Genomic DNA, 16,409 nt, shown 5'->3' on the forward strand with positions numbered 1-16,409 from the left:
CGTGGGATTGCCAAAATTACGTTCAATCTTCTTTAGGATATATTTTTGTGAATAATATATGTTCCAAAATTGTATGGAATTTCTAAAATCCCAAAGTCTAAGTTTGGTTATTAAGTTATTGTAAACCACAGAAATAACCAAATTTCCTTGTATAAAGCTACTAACCCAAGTAAAACCAAAAAAAATTAAATATCAAGAAAATACTTTGTCCAATTTTCATTTTAAACCAACTGATACTGAAATTGTTTAAGATAAACATTTATCAATGCTTGATCCCACATTCCTGGGAAAATCATTAAAGCTTCAGATAAATTTGGCTACCTGGTGGGCCATTTAAACATTTTATAAAGGGATTTCATTAAATTGTTATTTTCAATGCATGTTTTCTGGTTGTATGAAAGTTTTCCCATGCAAGAGGACTGATGTTAAAACAGTAGATTATTATACTATGGTGTATTTTTACCAGGTAAAGACAGCTTTTTATGGTTTGGATCTCCTGAGAACATCAGAGAAAGACTGTCCTTCCCACCCACACTACAACAAAACTTCGGGACCCTGAACTTTGGGTTCATAATCTCACAACTGAGAGGGCTCCCTCCATACTTTTGGAACTGTGCACCCAGTTGAACCCTTGAGGTAAAGCTAACCAAGGAAATTTCTCCCAAGAAAAAGATGACATCCTTGATGTGAACAGTTCTTCCCCAAGTTCAGAGATTAAAACTTCTACTAACATGAAACTCTTATCTTTGAATGTTTTTCTTACTTATGCATCTATGAACAATAGAAGAGGAAAAGGGGACTGTTATGTGCACTAATGGGATGTACTTTTATTTTTGAAGGAGTTTGCAGTCAGCCTTACACTTTGATACATAAAAGATGAAGACCCAATGTAGGTAAGAAGCTTTAATGGTACATACATTGCCTCATAATCAGTCAAAAACAAAACACTGGTTCACTACTCTTAAACCATATCATGGGTTAAAGAGAACACTGTCAGGAGGCCTTCATTGTTCTAAAAGGGCACCATTTGTTAGGTTCTTTTCCCATGGTTTAAACTAAAAGAAGTAGTGATTAGAAATGTATCCCTCATAATAGACTCTATAGCAAATTCTACTGTAAAGGCTACAGTTACACAACAGACTTTAAATTCTCTTGTGAAAGTTATAATAGAATTGGCTGAACAGAGAAGTATGTGAATAGCTGCTGGCACTTGTGGCCTATGGAGAAACACATCAAATGAAGATTATAGAAATTCAGTGGTAGACCAGGTGCAATGGCTCATGCCTGTAATCCCAGCAGTTTGAGAGATCGAGGCAGGTGGATTACCTGAGGTCAGGAGTTCGAGACCAGGCTGGCCAACATGGTGAAACCCCATCTCTACTAAAAATACAAAAACTTAACTGGGTGTGGTGGCCCATGCCTGTAATCCCAGTCACTTGGGAGGCTGAGGCAGGAGAACTGCTTGAAATCTGGAAGGCAGAGGTTGCAGTGAGCCGAGATCATGCCATTGCACTCCAGCCTGGGCAACATAGCAAGACTCTGTCTCAAAAAAAAAAAAAAAGAAATTCAGTGGCAGAGGATTAACAAAGAAATTGCTTAGTCAAGTGAGTAAACTCTTTAGTTCATTTTTTGATCTATTTGATTTTAGGAGGTTTGTTTTATGGGAATCTTGGGTAAGGAACTCATGGTATTACCCTCCCAGTAGTCATAATAATAGTCTCTCTGGCACACTGCATTCTCTTAAAGGTTTTAAATGCTTGCATGCAGCCATCTCTAGAATGTCATATGGTCTCTCTTCAACCGAAATAAGAGCTGAAAGAAATGTGTTACCATGAGGACACCATAACCTATGAATGACGTGCTGAGACCAGAAACCCAAAATAATGGTAACTGAGGGTAATGCTAAGGCCCTACATTTTGGTCACACTCTCACCTAAGTGAGAACCTGACCAAAAAGGGGGAATTTTTTAAACAAAATTCTGGGAAGCCACTGTTTTGGACTAAGCTCATGCATGAGGTCCCAACAGACCAAACAAACTAAAATAGAGTTGTTCATGCTAAGACTTTAACGAAACACATAGATTCTAGAATAGACCAGGTTTTGTTTTCTCTCCTTTAAACTCTGTAACAAACATTCCTGACAGCATTGGTACCCACCCTCTGAAAGCCCCATTAAATCTTTTAACCAAATTCATTTCCTCTCGCCTATAGAACATCAAACTTCAGATGATCATGCAACAAAAGTTCCAGCCAGTTCCAGGTGAAGACACCACCCCTGGCCATCAAGGAGCTACCCTGCCTCCACTAGACAGAGAAGGGAGAGAGTTCCATAATCCCCAATAGGTAGGGACTACGCCTCAAGCCAGCATGAAACAACTTATAGAAAAAAAAAAAAAAAAAAGACCAACAGTCCCTCTGCCTCCCATCAAGATTTCTCAGGATCACATCTCTCAGGGGCAGATGAGGTAGGAAAATAGGGTCTGGAGGCATGGAACATAAGGCCAATTCACACTTCAGCTATGACAGGAAATATCCTCTCCATGAGGTATAGACCAAGTAAATGACTTTGTAACTTTACTTCATTCTCTCCATTTATATAGGGTGTACCTGAACTAATGGAATCCTCTAAAAAGTATTTAACCTCCCTTACATAGGGCATACTCGAAGTAACTAATGGAATCCTCTAGAAGATATTTAAACTCCCCAAAATTCTGTAACGGGGCCCTTGAGCCCCTATGCTCAGGCCTGCTCCCACTGTGGTGTGTACTTTCATTTTCTATAAATCCCGTCATGCCTTATTTGTTTTGTCTGTGGGTTTTGTCCAGTTCTTTGTTCAAGATGCCAAGAACCTGGACACCCTCCACCAGTGACACTATTACCCAAATAATGCTTGTTTACCTTCAAACTCTTGCTTTTAAGTTCTAACCTCAGAATATCAAAATAGCACTAACACACACCCTAACAAATCTATAGAAATTGGCTATGATTTAAATAATCATAAGTGGTTTATAAAAAAAAACAGCTGCTAGCAATCATCACTGTTAAGATAATGATAACCACCTAAGTATCACTGTCGCACATAAGTCCAGTTGATTGAGCTAGGCCTTCTACATTCAGTATCCTCCCAACATTTCTGAAGCATTAATCCTAAACATAGGATTCATAGAAAAAAACACATTACTGTCACACACGTACCACACACAACTGAATCTAAGCAGTTACTATGATGATTGCCAAAGTGCTAATTCTGTCATTGCTTCTAAATTAGTTGGCAATTTTACTGTAAGGAGGAATTTGCTCTTCCTTTTTTTTTTTAATGCCAATGTGTGCTTTCATCTTTTATATTGCTACAGGAGGGGCCCACACAGCCCCAAGGAGAGGAGGCAGGTCAGTAATGGTGACTATACAACAGCTTGGGCCCAGGCCAGAGAGGGTGGCCAGACAGGGTCAAGAGAACAGCTGTAGTACAGGGACAGAGCAAACAACTATCTGAGAATGATCAAAGTCAGGTTTCTTACTGACAACAAAGAAAAACATAGGAAAGGAGAAGGCTAGAATGAACCCTGTGCCACTGGCTTGCAACTGAAGTAGTGATGTAACTCATTTAATATACACAGATAGATATAGATAAAAATAGATGGATATAAATGAATATATTTTTTAGTACAGTCCAATAAGAGTGCCTGGGAGCAGCAACACATCTGTAATCAGCATACCTACACCTAGATTTTGGTTTCTAAATACCGTTCTCCACCAAGCAGAACCAATGTCCTCAGATAAATGTCTATTTCCTGGACTGGGGAAGAAAAAGTATAAGATAAAAAAATATTTTGTTGTGCCAGGAAGTAAGGAAGTGCTCAAAAGAGGATGGAAACAAGCCAAAGAAACACAGAAGCCAACTCACTGAAGAACATGGGAATCCTTATATCCACACTGCCTTAGTCACTTTAGGCTGTTATAACAAAGTACCTCAGACTGCGTAACTTACAAGCAACAGAAATTTATTGCTCACAGTTAAAAAGACAGTATAGTTCAAGATCAAGTCACCAGCAGATTTGATGTGTGGTGAAGTCCTCAAAAATGGCTCCTTCCATGTGTCCTCACACTGGTAGAAGGGCAAAGAGGCTAACATGTTTCCTCAGGTCTCTTTATCAGGGCACTAATACCATTATTGAGGACTCTAGCCCCCCACCTAATCACCACCCAAAGCCTCTGTCTTCTAATACTATCACCTTGGCGATCACTTTCAACATACAAATTTTAGAAGGATACAAACATTCAGATCACAGCACACATTGGCATTAAAAAAAAAAAGAAGAGCAAATTCCTCCTTACAGTAAAATTGCCAACTAATTTAGAAGCAATGACAGAATTAGCACTTTGGCAATCATCATAGTAACAATTTAGACAAGAAACATCAATGAACACTAAAACTAGTGTGTGAAAACAGAATGAGGAATGGGAGAACTACATACTACCAAAATATCTCCCCATAAAATATTAATAACAAAAAATAATAAGAAGAACCTTATAGTGGAGAATCCTGGTAAACACATTAATTAAAGGATCAGAGTTAACACCACCAATAATGGACAAATAGACACTATATGCATCTGATAAGATGCAGTAAGAAAAATGCACATCACCTGGGCACAGTGGCTCACACCTATAATCCCAGCACTTTGGGAGGCCAAGGAGGGAGGATTGCTTGAGTCCAGCAGTTTGAGACCAGCCCTGGCAACATGGGCTGTCTCTATAAAAAATTTAAAAATTAGCAGGGTGTGGCAACACGCACCTGTGGTCCCTGCTACTTGGGAGGCTGAGGTGGGAGGATTGCTTGAGCGTGGGACATAGAAGCTACAGTGAGCCATGGTCACACCACAGCATTCCAGCCTGGGCAACAGAGTGAGACTATCCCAAAAAATACATAGATACATACATACATACATACATATATATACACACACACACACACAAACATACATAAGAAAAACTTACATGGCTTCTGTGATATTGCTAAAATGCGTAACTCAAATGCACAAGGAAACATCAGAGAAACTCAAAGGGAGGAATGTTCTACAAAATGGTCTGTAATCCTCAAAAATGTAAAGGTCATGAAAGTCAAGGAAAGACTGACAAACTATTTCAGTTTGAAAAACACAGGCTGGGCCCGGTGGCTCACGCCTGTAATCCCAGCACTTTGGGAGGCCAAGGCCGGGCAAATTGCTAGAGCCCAGAAGTTCAAGACCTGCCTGAGCAATATGGTGAAACCCCATCTCCACAAAAAAAAAAAAGATTAGCCGGGCATGGTGGAACGGTGCCTGTAGTCCCAGCTACTCAGGAGACTGAGATGGGAGGATCCCTTGAGCCCAGGAAGTCGAGGCTTCGAGGCTGCAGTGAGCCAAGATTGGGCCACTGCACTCCAGCTCAGCAACAGAGCAAGACTCTGTAAGAAGAAAAGGAAAAAGAAAAACACTACAGACATATGTGGATGCAATACATGATTCATGACTGGATCCTTTTGCTGAAGATGACATTGTTAAAGCAACAGATGAAACTCAATGAGGTTTCTGGATAAGGAATACGTGGAGGTTCTTTACACTGTTCTTTGCAACTTTTCTGAAAGTTGAAAAATGTTTCAAAATTAAATTTAAGGCCAGGCATGGTGACTCACGCCTGTAATCCCAGCACCTAAGGAGGCTGAGGCCAGTGGATCACTTGAGGACAAAGTTGAGACCAGCCTGGTCAACATGGTGAAACCCCATCTCTACTAAGAATACAAAAATTAGCCAGCCATGGTGGCGGGAGCCTGTAATCCCAGCTACTTGGGAGGCTGAAGCAGGTGAATTAATTGAACCCAGGAGGCAGAGAATGCAGTGAGCCGAGACCGTAGCACTGCACTCCAGCCTGGGAGACAGAGTGAGACTCCATCTCAAAAAACAAAACAAAACAAAACAAAATTTAATTTAAAAATCACTTCTGTGGCCGGGCGCGGTGGCTCAAGCCTGTAATCCCAGCACTTTGGGAGGCCGAGACGGGCGGATCACGAGGTCAGGAGATTGAGACCATCCTGGCTAACACAGTGAAACCCCGTCCCTACTAAAAAATACAAAAAGCTAGCCGGGCGAGGTGGCGGGCGTCTGTAGTCCCAGCTACTCGGGAGGCTGAGGCAGGAGAATGGCGTAAACCTGGGAGGCGGAGCTTGCAGTGAGCTGAGATCCGGCCACTGCACTCCAGCCCGGGCGACAGAGCGAGACTCAGTCTCAAAAAAAAAAAAAAAAATAACACTTCTGTAAATGAATGTATTCACAGCTATACTTACACTAAAATGTGTTGTAAAAGATGGCCCTAAGGCTGGGCACAGTGACTCATGCCTGTAATCCCAGCACTTTGGGAGGCTGAGGCAGGTAGATCACTTGAGGCCAGGAGTTCAAGACCAGCCTGGCCAACATGGTGAAACTCTGTCTCTACTAAAAACACAAAAATGAGCTCGGCATGGTGGCAGGCGCCTGTAGTCCCAGCTACTCAGGAGGTTGAGGCGGGAGAATCACTTGAACCCAGGAGGTGGAGGTTGCAGTGAGTCGAGATTGTGCCACTGTCTCCAGCCTGGGAGAGAGAACGAGGCCCTGTCTCAAAAAAAAAAAAAAAAAAAAAAAAAAAAAGACGGCCTTAGGTTGGTTAATATTAAACAAAAATGAAACATAGGAAGAAAAGGAGAGGTAAAGTTCTCTACAGGACTCAGTTTGACATTCCCAACAGGTAGAACTGTTTCATATTTTTCAAGTAACATGTAGCTATTTTGCTTCAATATCTCCTAATCAAATATACAGTTTAGAGAAGTGCTACATGTATTAGACATGTGCTTTCATGTATCAGAAACTCCAAAAGTACGAAAACGGCAACTACACTTAGAGAAAGAAATCAATAATGGTAAAAGTAACTAAATGGCAATTATTTTGCACTCTGGTATGTGAAGAAAAAAAAAGCTACCTTGTATCAGATGATAAAAGTAAACTAAAGCCAGTCAGTACTGCAACTCCCAAAACTACAGTTCTTTCTGAAAAGATGACCATGTTCACTTCCACTCCCCATGTTCCCCTCAAAAATACAACATATTAAAAAGGATAACACATATTATATACAAAGATATAATATATATATACATATCTTTTTATATGTTGTATTACATTATATATATTCAATAATAAAGAAAAAAGAAAAAAGCAAAATAACCTTACAGAGGAGAATATATTAAAGGATATAATATATGATATCCTTTTTTATTGGGTTGTCAGATAAAAAACTGTAAGATAATACTTGGTCATCAGCCATTCAAAATGATGTTACAGAAGTCTATTCTCTAGCATAAAAAAAATTTACAAGTAAAAAACCTGATCTATGTACAGTGGAAATCCATTTGTATATTTTTAAATACATACAAACAAAAAAGCAATAAAAAAGATTCAGAAGAAGTTAGCCAGGTATGGTGGCTCACGCCTGTAATCCCAGCACTTTAGGAGGCCGAGGCAGGCGAATCACAAGGTCAGGAATTCGAGACCAGCCTGGCCAATATGGTGAAACCCCATGCCTACTAAAAGTACAAAAATTAATTAGCCGGGTGTGGTGGCGGGCGCCTGTAGTCCCAGCTGCTCTAGAGGCTGAGGCAGGAGAACTGCTTAAACCCGGGAGGTGGAGGTTGCAGTGAGCTGAGATCATTCCACTGCACTCCAACCTGGGTGACAGAGAGAGGCTCTGTTTCAAAACAAAAAAAAAAAGATTCAGAAGTAGTTATATCCCTAAATACAAACAACAGTTGTCTCCGAAGGTGTGATTATGAATGATTTTTATTTTCTTCCTTTTCCTACCATTATTTAGTGATTTCTCCAACATGTATATTATTTTTACACTAAAGATAAAGGTTAAAAATACTTGAATATTATATTAATTTAAAAGTTACTATTGTATCTTCTACTAGTGTATTATTGGTGAATCTTAGAAAAGAGTCCCAGCAGCATGAGACAATAACACCTGGTAACTGAAGACTTCTCTTAATAGCAAGGCCTACTTGAATATCAGCTTGGAGAAAAAACAGATAGATACACACACATATATACATATATGTACATGTGTATATATGTATATACACGCATGTGTGTGTATGTGTGTATATACATCTACATATATATATATATGGTTTTGTTAATTATAGATAAGATAGTATAAGGCAGGATCAGCTGGACGTAATGGCTCCCACCTATAATCCCAGCACTTTGGGAGGCCGAGGCAGGCAGACTGCTTGAGGCCAGAAGTTCAAGACCAGCCTGGTCAACATGGCAAAACCCCATCTCTACTAAAAATACAAAAATTAGCTGGGCGTGGTGGTGCACGCCTGTAGTCCCAGATACTCAGTAGGCTGAGGCAGCAGAGTCACCTGAACCCGGCAGACCTGGACCCGGGAGTTTGCAGTGGGTCGAGATCACACCACTACAATGCAGACTGGGTGACAGAGCAAAACTCTGTCTCCAAAAAAAAAAAAAAGGCCAGGCGTGGCGGCTCATACCTGTAATCCCAGCACTTTGGGAGGCCGAGGTGGGTGGATCACCTGAGGTCAGGAGTTTGAGACCAGCCTGGCCAATATGGTGAAAACCCTGTCTCTACTAACAAAAATTAGCCAGGCATGGTGGAGGGCACCTGTAATGGTGGAGGGAGCCTGTAATCCCAGCTACTTGGGAGGCCGAGGCAGGGAGAATTGCTTGAACCGGCGAGGCGGATGATGCAGTGAGCCAAGACTGTGCCACTGCACTCCAGCCTGGGTGACAGAGCGAGACTCTGTCTCAAAAAAAATAAAAAAAAAAGAAGTATTAAGACAGGATCTCTGGACCTAGACTTCCAGGACTCAAAATTCCAGCTACCCTATTTACTGGCTACATGATTTTGATAAAATATGTAACCTCTCTGTGCTAGTTTCCTTATCTGTAAAACAGGATTCCTGCTAGTTACTGAACTATAGGTAACTATTTAAAACACTTTGTCTCTGGCACATAGTAAACACTCAATGAACTATTATTGTTTTTTTTTTTTTTATGTTTTCTTTTTAGAGTCAGGGATCTTGCTCAGTCACCCAGGCTAGAGTGTACTGGCGCAAGTATAGCTCACTATAACTCAAATTGGCTCAAGCCATCCTTCCGCCTCAGCCTCCCAACGTGCTGGGGATTACAAGCATGAGCTACCACGCCTGGCCTATTTGATTATTATTTTAAATTATTAATTTTTTTTAAAGGTGAGGCTGCTGAAGCATTAAAATCAGTTAAATAATTTGCCTGAAAACAAGATGCTGGCTTTTGGGGTTTGGGGGGAAGTGAGAAACAGACAGAGAGACAGGGAGGCAGAGACAGACACATATAAACATAGCACTATCATGAGTCTCTTTTCCCAAACTGCTTTTTTTTTTTTTTTGACACGGAGTCTCGCTCTGTAGCTCAGGCTGGAGTGCAATGGTGCAATCTCGGCTCACTGCAACCTCCACCTCCCAGGTTCAAACGATTCTCCTGCCTCAGCCTCCCAGGTAGCTGAGATTACAGGTGCTCGCCACTATGTCTAGCTATTTTTCGTATTTTTAGTAGAGACAGGGTTTCACCATGTTGGCCAGGTTGGTCTTGAACTCCTGACTTCATGATCCACCCACCTCTGCCTCCCAAAGTGCTGCTAAATTGCTAATCTTTTTTTTTTTTTTTAAAGATGAAGTCTCACTCTGCTGCCCAAGCTAGAGTGCAGTGGCATGATCTCGGCTCACTGCAACCTCCACCGCACAGGTTCAAGCAATTCTACTGTCTCAGCCTCCTGAGTAGCTGGGACTACAGGCACGTGCCACCATGTCTAGCTAATTTTTTTGTACTTTTAGTAAAGAAAGGGTTTCACCATGTTGGCCAGGCTGGTCTCAAACTCCTGACCTCATGATCCAGCCGCCTCAGCCTCCGAAACTGCTGGGATTACAGACATGAGCCACCACGCCCAGACTAAATTGCTAATCTTAAGAATGACAAATGGAAGGTATGTAGCACAGTGCTCAGTAAGTATTTCCTTCCTTTCTTCCTTCCTTTCCCAATCCATTTGTTTCTCCCTGTACAGAAATAGACATAGTTCAGCTTTCATTGTTGACATAAAAAAAAAAGAAAGAAAGAAGAAATTGATCTGGTTCAGTCATTCACATTCCCAAATCACCTTTCCTACAGACTTTCATTTATAAGTTAACTGTAGCCAGGTGTGGTAGCATGCACCTATAATCTCAGCTACTCTGGAGGTTGAGGTGGGAGGACTGCTTGAGCCTATGAGTTTGAGGCCAGTGCGGGCAACACAGGAAGACCCAGTCTCTTTTTAAATTATTTTTTAAGACTGAGTCTCACTCTGTCACCCAGGCTGGAGTGCAATGGTGCAATCCTGGCTCACTGCAGCTTCTGCCTCCTGCGTTCAAGCAATCCACCCACTTCAGCCTCACAAGCAGCTGAGCACCACCACCACCTGGCTAATGTTTTTGGTAGCGATGGGGGTTCTGCCATGTTACCCAGGCTGTTCTCAAAGTCTGGGGCTCAAGGTTCCAACCCCTCAGTCTCCCAAAGTGCTGGGGTTATAGGCGTGAGCCACCAGCCCTTGGCTGACACTGTCTCTTAACAAGAAAAAGTTAAATGTACTTGTTTTAACTCCGTTCCAAATAAGGAGCCTCACATTAGGAAATTACACTTTGGTCTTTTCCAAGTCAAATTTTTTTTTCAGAATTCCATTAGTCAAAAGAGACCCATAACTTAAAAATGCTAGAAACTTACAGAACATGCAATATACTTTTTGAATGATTACTCAGAACTCACTTTTATCCTCAATTTCCCTGCCTTTCATATGCATAAAATGTCAGGAAAGAAAAACCCCTATGTCAAAAGACCAATTGTCCCCAGGCCAATAATTAGCCACCAACCCGAAGCTGGTGATTTTTGCCTCTTTAGCTAAAAGAAGTAAGCAGGCCATGTTACTAATAGACCCCTGTTAGCTCCAAAATTCTATGGCCTCTTCCACAAACAAGAAAGTGAACAATTCACAGGCAAATTCTTGACTCAAAGATGTTTCCTCTGACTATAATCTCCTACTTCCCCTTGTCTTCTTAGAGAGCTCCTGTTCACCTTCCATTAATTATCACCCACTTCTTTCATGAAACTTTCCTAAAGCCTAAGTAGAACAAATTGCTACACATACTATGGGCCCCCATGATTGTACTGCATCTGTCATAGATGACTATATACCATCCACCATCTCTGGAATCTCATATCTTCCTCAATGCCTGGCACACAGCAGGTGCTAAGGATGTGTTTAAAAGATTTGAGTCCACAAAATTAAATGAGGTCCCTGTGAAGTTTCCAGTATCTACCATGAGAGTTTACCTTAATCTGAAGATACACAGAGGCCAACCTGCAGCACAACCAAAGCTCTGTCCCAGCCAGACCCACATATGCAGTGCAAATTTATCCTGAGCGTTTATACAAAAGCTACACAAAGGTATTATTCCTGCAGATGATCTGGGAACCCACTCTGGGGATTACCCTAATCTGTCTCAACTCCCTATCCAAAAATCTCTATACCCTGCTCTCCTTTGTTTCATGGCACTTACAACCTTCTGCCATACTACATGATTTATTGATGTTCAGTATTTACAGATACTTACCAGAACGTAAGTCCCACCAATGCAGCGATTTTTTCTCTTTTGTCACAAATGGTGCCCAACATCTACATCAGTGCCTGGCACAGCAATTTTGTTTTCTCTCTTTTTTTGAGATAGTCTCACTCTGTCGTACAGGCTGGAGTGCAGTGGCACAATCTTGGCCCACTGCAACCTCCGCCTCCCGGATTCAAGTGATTCTCCTACTCAGTCTCCCATGTAGCTGGGATTACAGGCATCCGCCACCACGCCTGGCTAATTTTTTTATTTTTAGTAGACATGGGGTTTCATTTCTTGGTCAGCCTGGTCTCGAACTCCTGACCTCAAGTGATCCACCCACCTCGGCCTCTCAAAGTGCTGGGATTACAGGCCTGAGCCACGACGCCCCACAACCGGCCTTTTTTTAAAGACAATGTCTCACTCTCTATGGGCCAGGCTGGAGTGCAGTGGCGTGATTATGTCTCACTACAGCCTTGATGTCTTCAATCTCCTCAGGCCCCGATGACCCTTCCACCTCAGCCCCCAGAGTAGCTGGGACTACAGGCTCACACTGCCACACACCTGGCTAATTTTTGTATTTCTGGGGTAGAAACAGAGTTTTGCCATGTTGTCCAGGCTGGTGTGGAACTCTGGGCTCAAGTGATCCGCCCACCTCAGCCTCCCAAAGTGTTGGAATTACAAGCAGGAGTCACCGCGCCCGGCCCACAGTGCACCTTTTAAAAATCAGTAGTAATTCTTTCCTTCTATCTTAGAGGCCTCAAGAGTTATGAGTCACCACCTTTGCAGCCCTATCTTGCATTGCCCTTATTTCCTCTGCTCCATCCACTGACAGTAGGCTTCCCAATAAGCTTTCAAGAATGGGAGGAAAATATTTGTATTTAACTCCTAAGCTGTAACTCTTTCCTTCTCTGCTCATCTGTTGGTAAAGAAATAGTATTCAGACGGCCAGGTGCGATGGCTCACACCTGTAATCTCAGCCCTTTGGAAGGCCAAGATGAGTGGATTGTTTGAGCCCAGGAGACCAGCCTGGGTGACATGGCAAAACCCTGACTCTATTGAAAAAAAAAAAAATCAGCCAGGCATAGTGGCACATACCTGTGGTACCAGCTACTTGTGGTGGGGAGGGGGTTTCAGATAAAAGGATCACCTGAGCCTGGGAAGTCAAAGCTATATTTAGCTGTGACCATGCCACTGCACTCCATCCTGGGCGACAGAGTGAGGTCCTGTCTCAAAAAATAAAAAAACAAAAACAAAAACAAAAAAACAGTATTCAGACAGTTCTATCAAATAACAAATAGATGAAATAACCAAAGCTTTGTTCTTTCACTTCCAATAATAATCATTTCTATGTGGTGTTCACTTTGTATTTTTAATTGATGGTGGGCAAAGACCAAAACCAAAAATGTTGAATTAACTTTTCTGATTGTCAAGCACATGGGCTAAATATGTTGAGAATATATCAAATGCTAGATAGATGTAACCTAACTGAAAAATTGTGCTCCAAACAGTGCAAATGCTCTAAGGTGCTATATACATTAGTTACAGCAAGATTTCTTTTGTAGTTACTAACCTTCAGGAGAAATGAACTAATCCACCACACTTCTGAATCTATTAAATACTGAGCCATGTAAAAATAGGACACTACTGTATTTGTATTCAAAAAATAGCATCAGAACCTTCTCCATCCCCTAGTTTCAGCCAAATATGGCTCTTCCCTGCTTTAACCAATTTTTTTTTTTTTTTTTTTTTTGAGATGGAGTCTCGCTCTGTCACCCAGGCTGGAGTGCAGTGGCACGATCTCATCTCACTTCAACCTCTACCTCCCGGGTTCAAGTGATCCTCCTGTCTCAGCCTCCCGAGTAGCTGGGACTACCTGCACACCACCTCGCCCAGCTAATTTTTGTATTTTTAGTAGACACGGGATTTCAACATATTGGCCAGGCTGATCTCAAACTCCTGACCTGGTGAACTGCCCACCTTGGCCTCCCAAAGTGCTGGGATTACAGGCGTGAGCCACCGTGCCCGGCCTTGCTTCAACCAATTTAGCTTACTAGACACAAGCCCATCAGCAGTAATCATGGACATCATCTACAGCGCTATTTTGAATACAGCTTCTAAATTCTTGAAAAAAATTAAACATTAGCAACGTAAAATTAAGCTCAAGATGAGAAGCTTCAAGCTGAGATGCTTGAATATGGTGATTAGAACTAAAACAAGAAACTGCCCAGGCGTGGTAGTTCACGTCTGTAATCCCAGCACTTTGGGAGATCGAGGCGGACAGATCACTTGAAGTCAGGAGTTCGAGACCAGCCTGGCCAACATGGTGAAACCCCCATCTCTACTAAATATACAAAAATTACCCAGGCGTGGTGGCGCTGGCCTGTAGTCCCAGCTACTCAGGCGGCTAAGGCAGGAGAATCGCTTGAACCCGGCAGGCGGAGGTTGCAGTGAGCCGAGATGACGCCACCACACACTCCAGTCTGGGTAACAGAACAGAGACTCCATTCCAAAAAAAAAAAAAAGAAGAAGAATTAAAATAGGAAACAAGGACTTTTTTATAAAGTCACCCAGTCCTGTGATCTAGCCCTATGCCAATCTGACAAACTCAGAATCAACTTCTAGGAGGAGCCTAAGAAACCCCTTTCACAGTTTAAATGTTTTAGGCAAGTTGACACACGCTGGGTCCCCTGTGCATATTGGAAATAGCAAGTCTGCCCCTAGGTCAGCCTTCTGTGATTGTTCAGTTTTGCTTAAACACCCTAAAAAAAATATTCTAGATGTGAGCATGTGAAAATAAGGGTGAACTGGCAGGGTGCGGTGGCTCCCACCTGTAATCCCAGCACTTTGGGAGGCCGAGGCAGGTGGATCACGAGGTCAGGAAACCGAGACCATCCTGGCCAACACGGTGAAACCCCGTCTCTACTAGAAATACAAAAAAATTAGCCGGGCGTGGTGGCGGGTGCCTGTAGTCCCAGCTACTCAGGAGGCTGAGGCGTGAACTCGGGAGGCGGAGCTTGCAGTGAGCCGAGACTGCGCTACGGCACTCCAGCCTGGGTGACAGAGCGAGACTCCATCTCAAAAAAAAAAAAAAAAGAAAAGAAAAGAAGGGTGAATTAAATTCTCAGTATTCAGACGTCAATGTAATAACTAAAAATAATTAGTCAAGGAAAGAAGGGAAATCATAAGAAAATAATCTTTAAATGCTAATTTCTCCACAACAGTAAAAGAGTATATGGGATGAGTTTCAACCTCTGAGTTTTTATTAGTTTTCTAAACACAGACTAAACATGGAATGAGTGCATCACAACGAAGCCTTCAAAGGAGTTATTCCTCAGGGTGTAACCCCTGTTTTCAGAGGACCTGAGGCTTATCTACTGCCTCCATATCCGCATCTGGCCATCCCATCCTTCTGCCCTTCCCTCTCCACATTCCCCCCACTCGTCTGGAACAAACGATAAGTAATTGAAATAATGACCAGCACTAAATATGACGCCAAAGTTGGCATTTACAAATGCTTTTCCAAACAACTCCTCGGAGAACCTAATCAACCTAGGCAGGGCACACTATCCAAAACCTATTTGCTGATTGTCTAAAAAGATAAAACTCGTCTTCTTAAGGAAAGTACTCTGGCAGGAAGGGCGCCTCGAGGAAGCAAGGGGGCGGCTCCAGACCCCTTTCCTGGGGACCCCAGTCTGTGTCCAAGGGATCCTGACCCGCAAGCAGCCTTGTTTCAGTGTTACAAGTACAGAACTTGTCATCCCAACTTCCCAGCCCTAAGACGAAAGAGGAAGTTAAAAGGGTCCTGGGATGACGAGGGAAAAGTACGACAGTCTATCTTCTGTGCTTGGGACCCAGAAAAGAGCAATGGGCAGCCGCGACGGAGCCATTCGACCGGGCACTGGTTGGAGACGGATTGTGCAGGACAATGGGAGATACCCACGAGAAGCGCACAAACAAGCCCGGGAATGCGAGCGAAGGCAGAGACGGGGGTGATGAAGGAATCCAGGCGCTGGCCCCGGGCTGTGCTGGGAGGGAAGAACCTCCTCAGGGCTGGAGGAGCCCAAGCGTACTCGCAGCCCGATGGGGAAGCGGCGGTTAGACTAGTTGGAGCGCTCCGCGCAGTCCCGGGGCCCCGCTTGGTGGTGACCACGGGCCCGGGCAGCGCGGGGCCAGGAGGGTCGGGACGAGGAGGGTCGGGACGAGGGTGGGCGGCAGGCAGCGGGCGGGGGCCCAGGTCCACCCGAACAAAGCCGGCGCGTGCGGGGCCTGGCTACTCACAACAAGAAGCTCATGTTGGCCGCGGTGCAGGCTGCAGGGTCGGCGGTTGCGAGGCCTCGGAGCGGCGTCGGCCAGGAAAGAAGAGAAAACGCAAATGGAACAGGACACAGGGAGGCGGAGGAGGAGGTGCGGAGCCCTGGTTGCTCGGTGGCCGCAACTAGTTCGGCTCAGCTAGTTCCAATGGCAGGCGGAGGGGGCGGAAGTGGGTAGCGCTCGTCTTGAATCACTCCAGGGGAGGGGAAGGAAAGGGAGGCGGGGCAGGGCTGCAAGCTCTCCGCGCGCCCCTCCCCAGCTCCCGGCCGCCCCCACCTCACGAGCTCTCGCGATAAGCGGTGCAAGCCCACCCCTCTCCTCTGACTGCGGCCTGGGGTCCCTCACCTTCTGGTCTTCTCTGTTGCCAGGGTCTACGCCCAGCGTGTGCGCAGGGGCC

The 16,409-nt window shown here is 43.6% G+C and overlaps 1 protein-coding gene across 3 annotated transcripts in view; it reads right to left on the bottom strand.

The window, feature by feature from the left end:
* MOB1B (MOB kinase activator 1B) overlaps positions 1-16,194 on the bottom strand; it is an 83,565-nt gene extending 67,371 nt beyond the window's left edge. For 2 of the 3 annotated variants that reach the window (XM_030924883.1, XM_030924891.1), the window contains exon 1: positions 15,980-16,168. Coding sequence is in view for 1 of the 3 variants with exons in the window: in XM_010384060.2 (XP_010382362.1) it covers positions 15,980-15,993 (14 nt within the window). In the remaining 2 variants the exon portion in view is untranslated. Of the gene's footprint in view, positions 1-15,979 lie in introns of all 3 variants that reach the window. The other variant, XM_010384060.2, reaches the window with a different exon arrangement.
* Between the last annotated feature and the right edge of the window lie 215 nt (positions 16,195-16,409).

This window comes from Rhinopithecus roxellana, chromosome 2 (genome assembly GCF_007565055.1).
Source record: "Rhinopithecus roxellana isolate Shanxi Qingling chromosome 2, ASM756505v1, whole genome shotgun sequence".
Lineage (NCBI taxonomy): Eukaryota > Metazoa > Chordata > Mammalia > Primates > Cercopithecidae > Rhinopithecus > Rhinopithecus roxellana.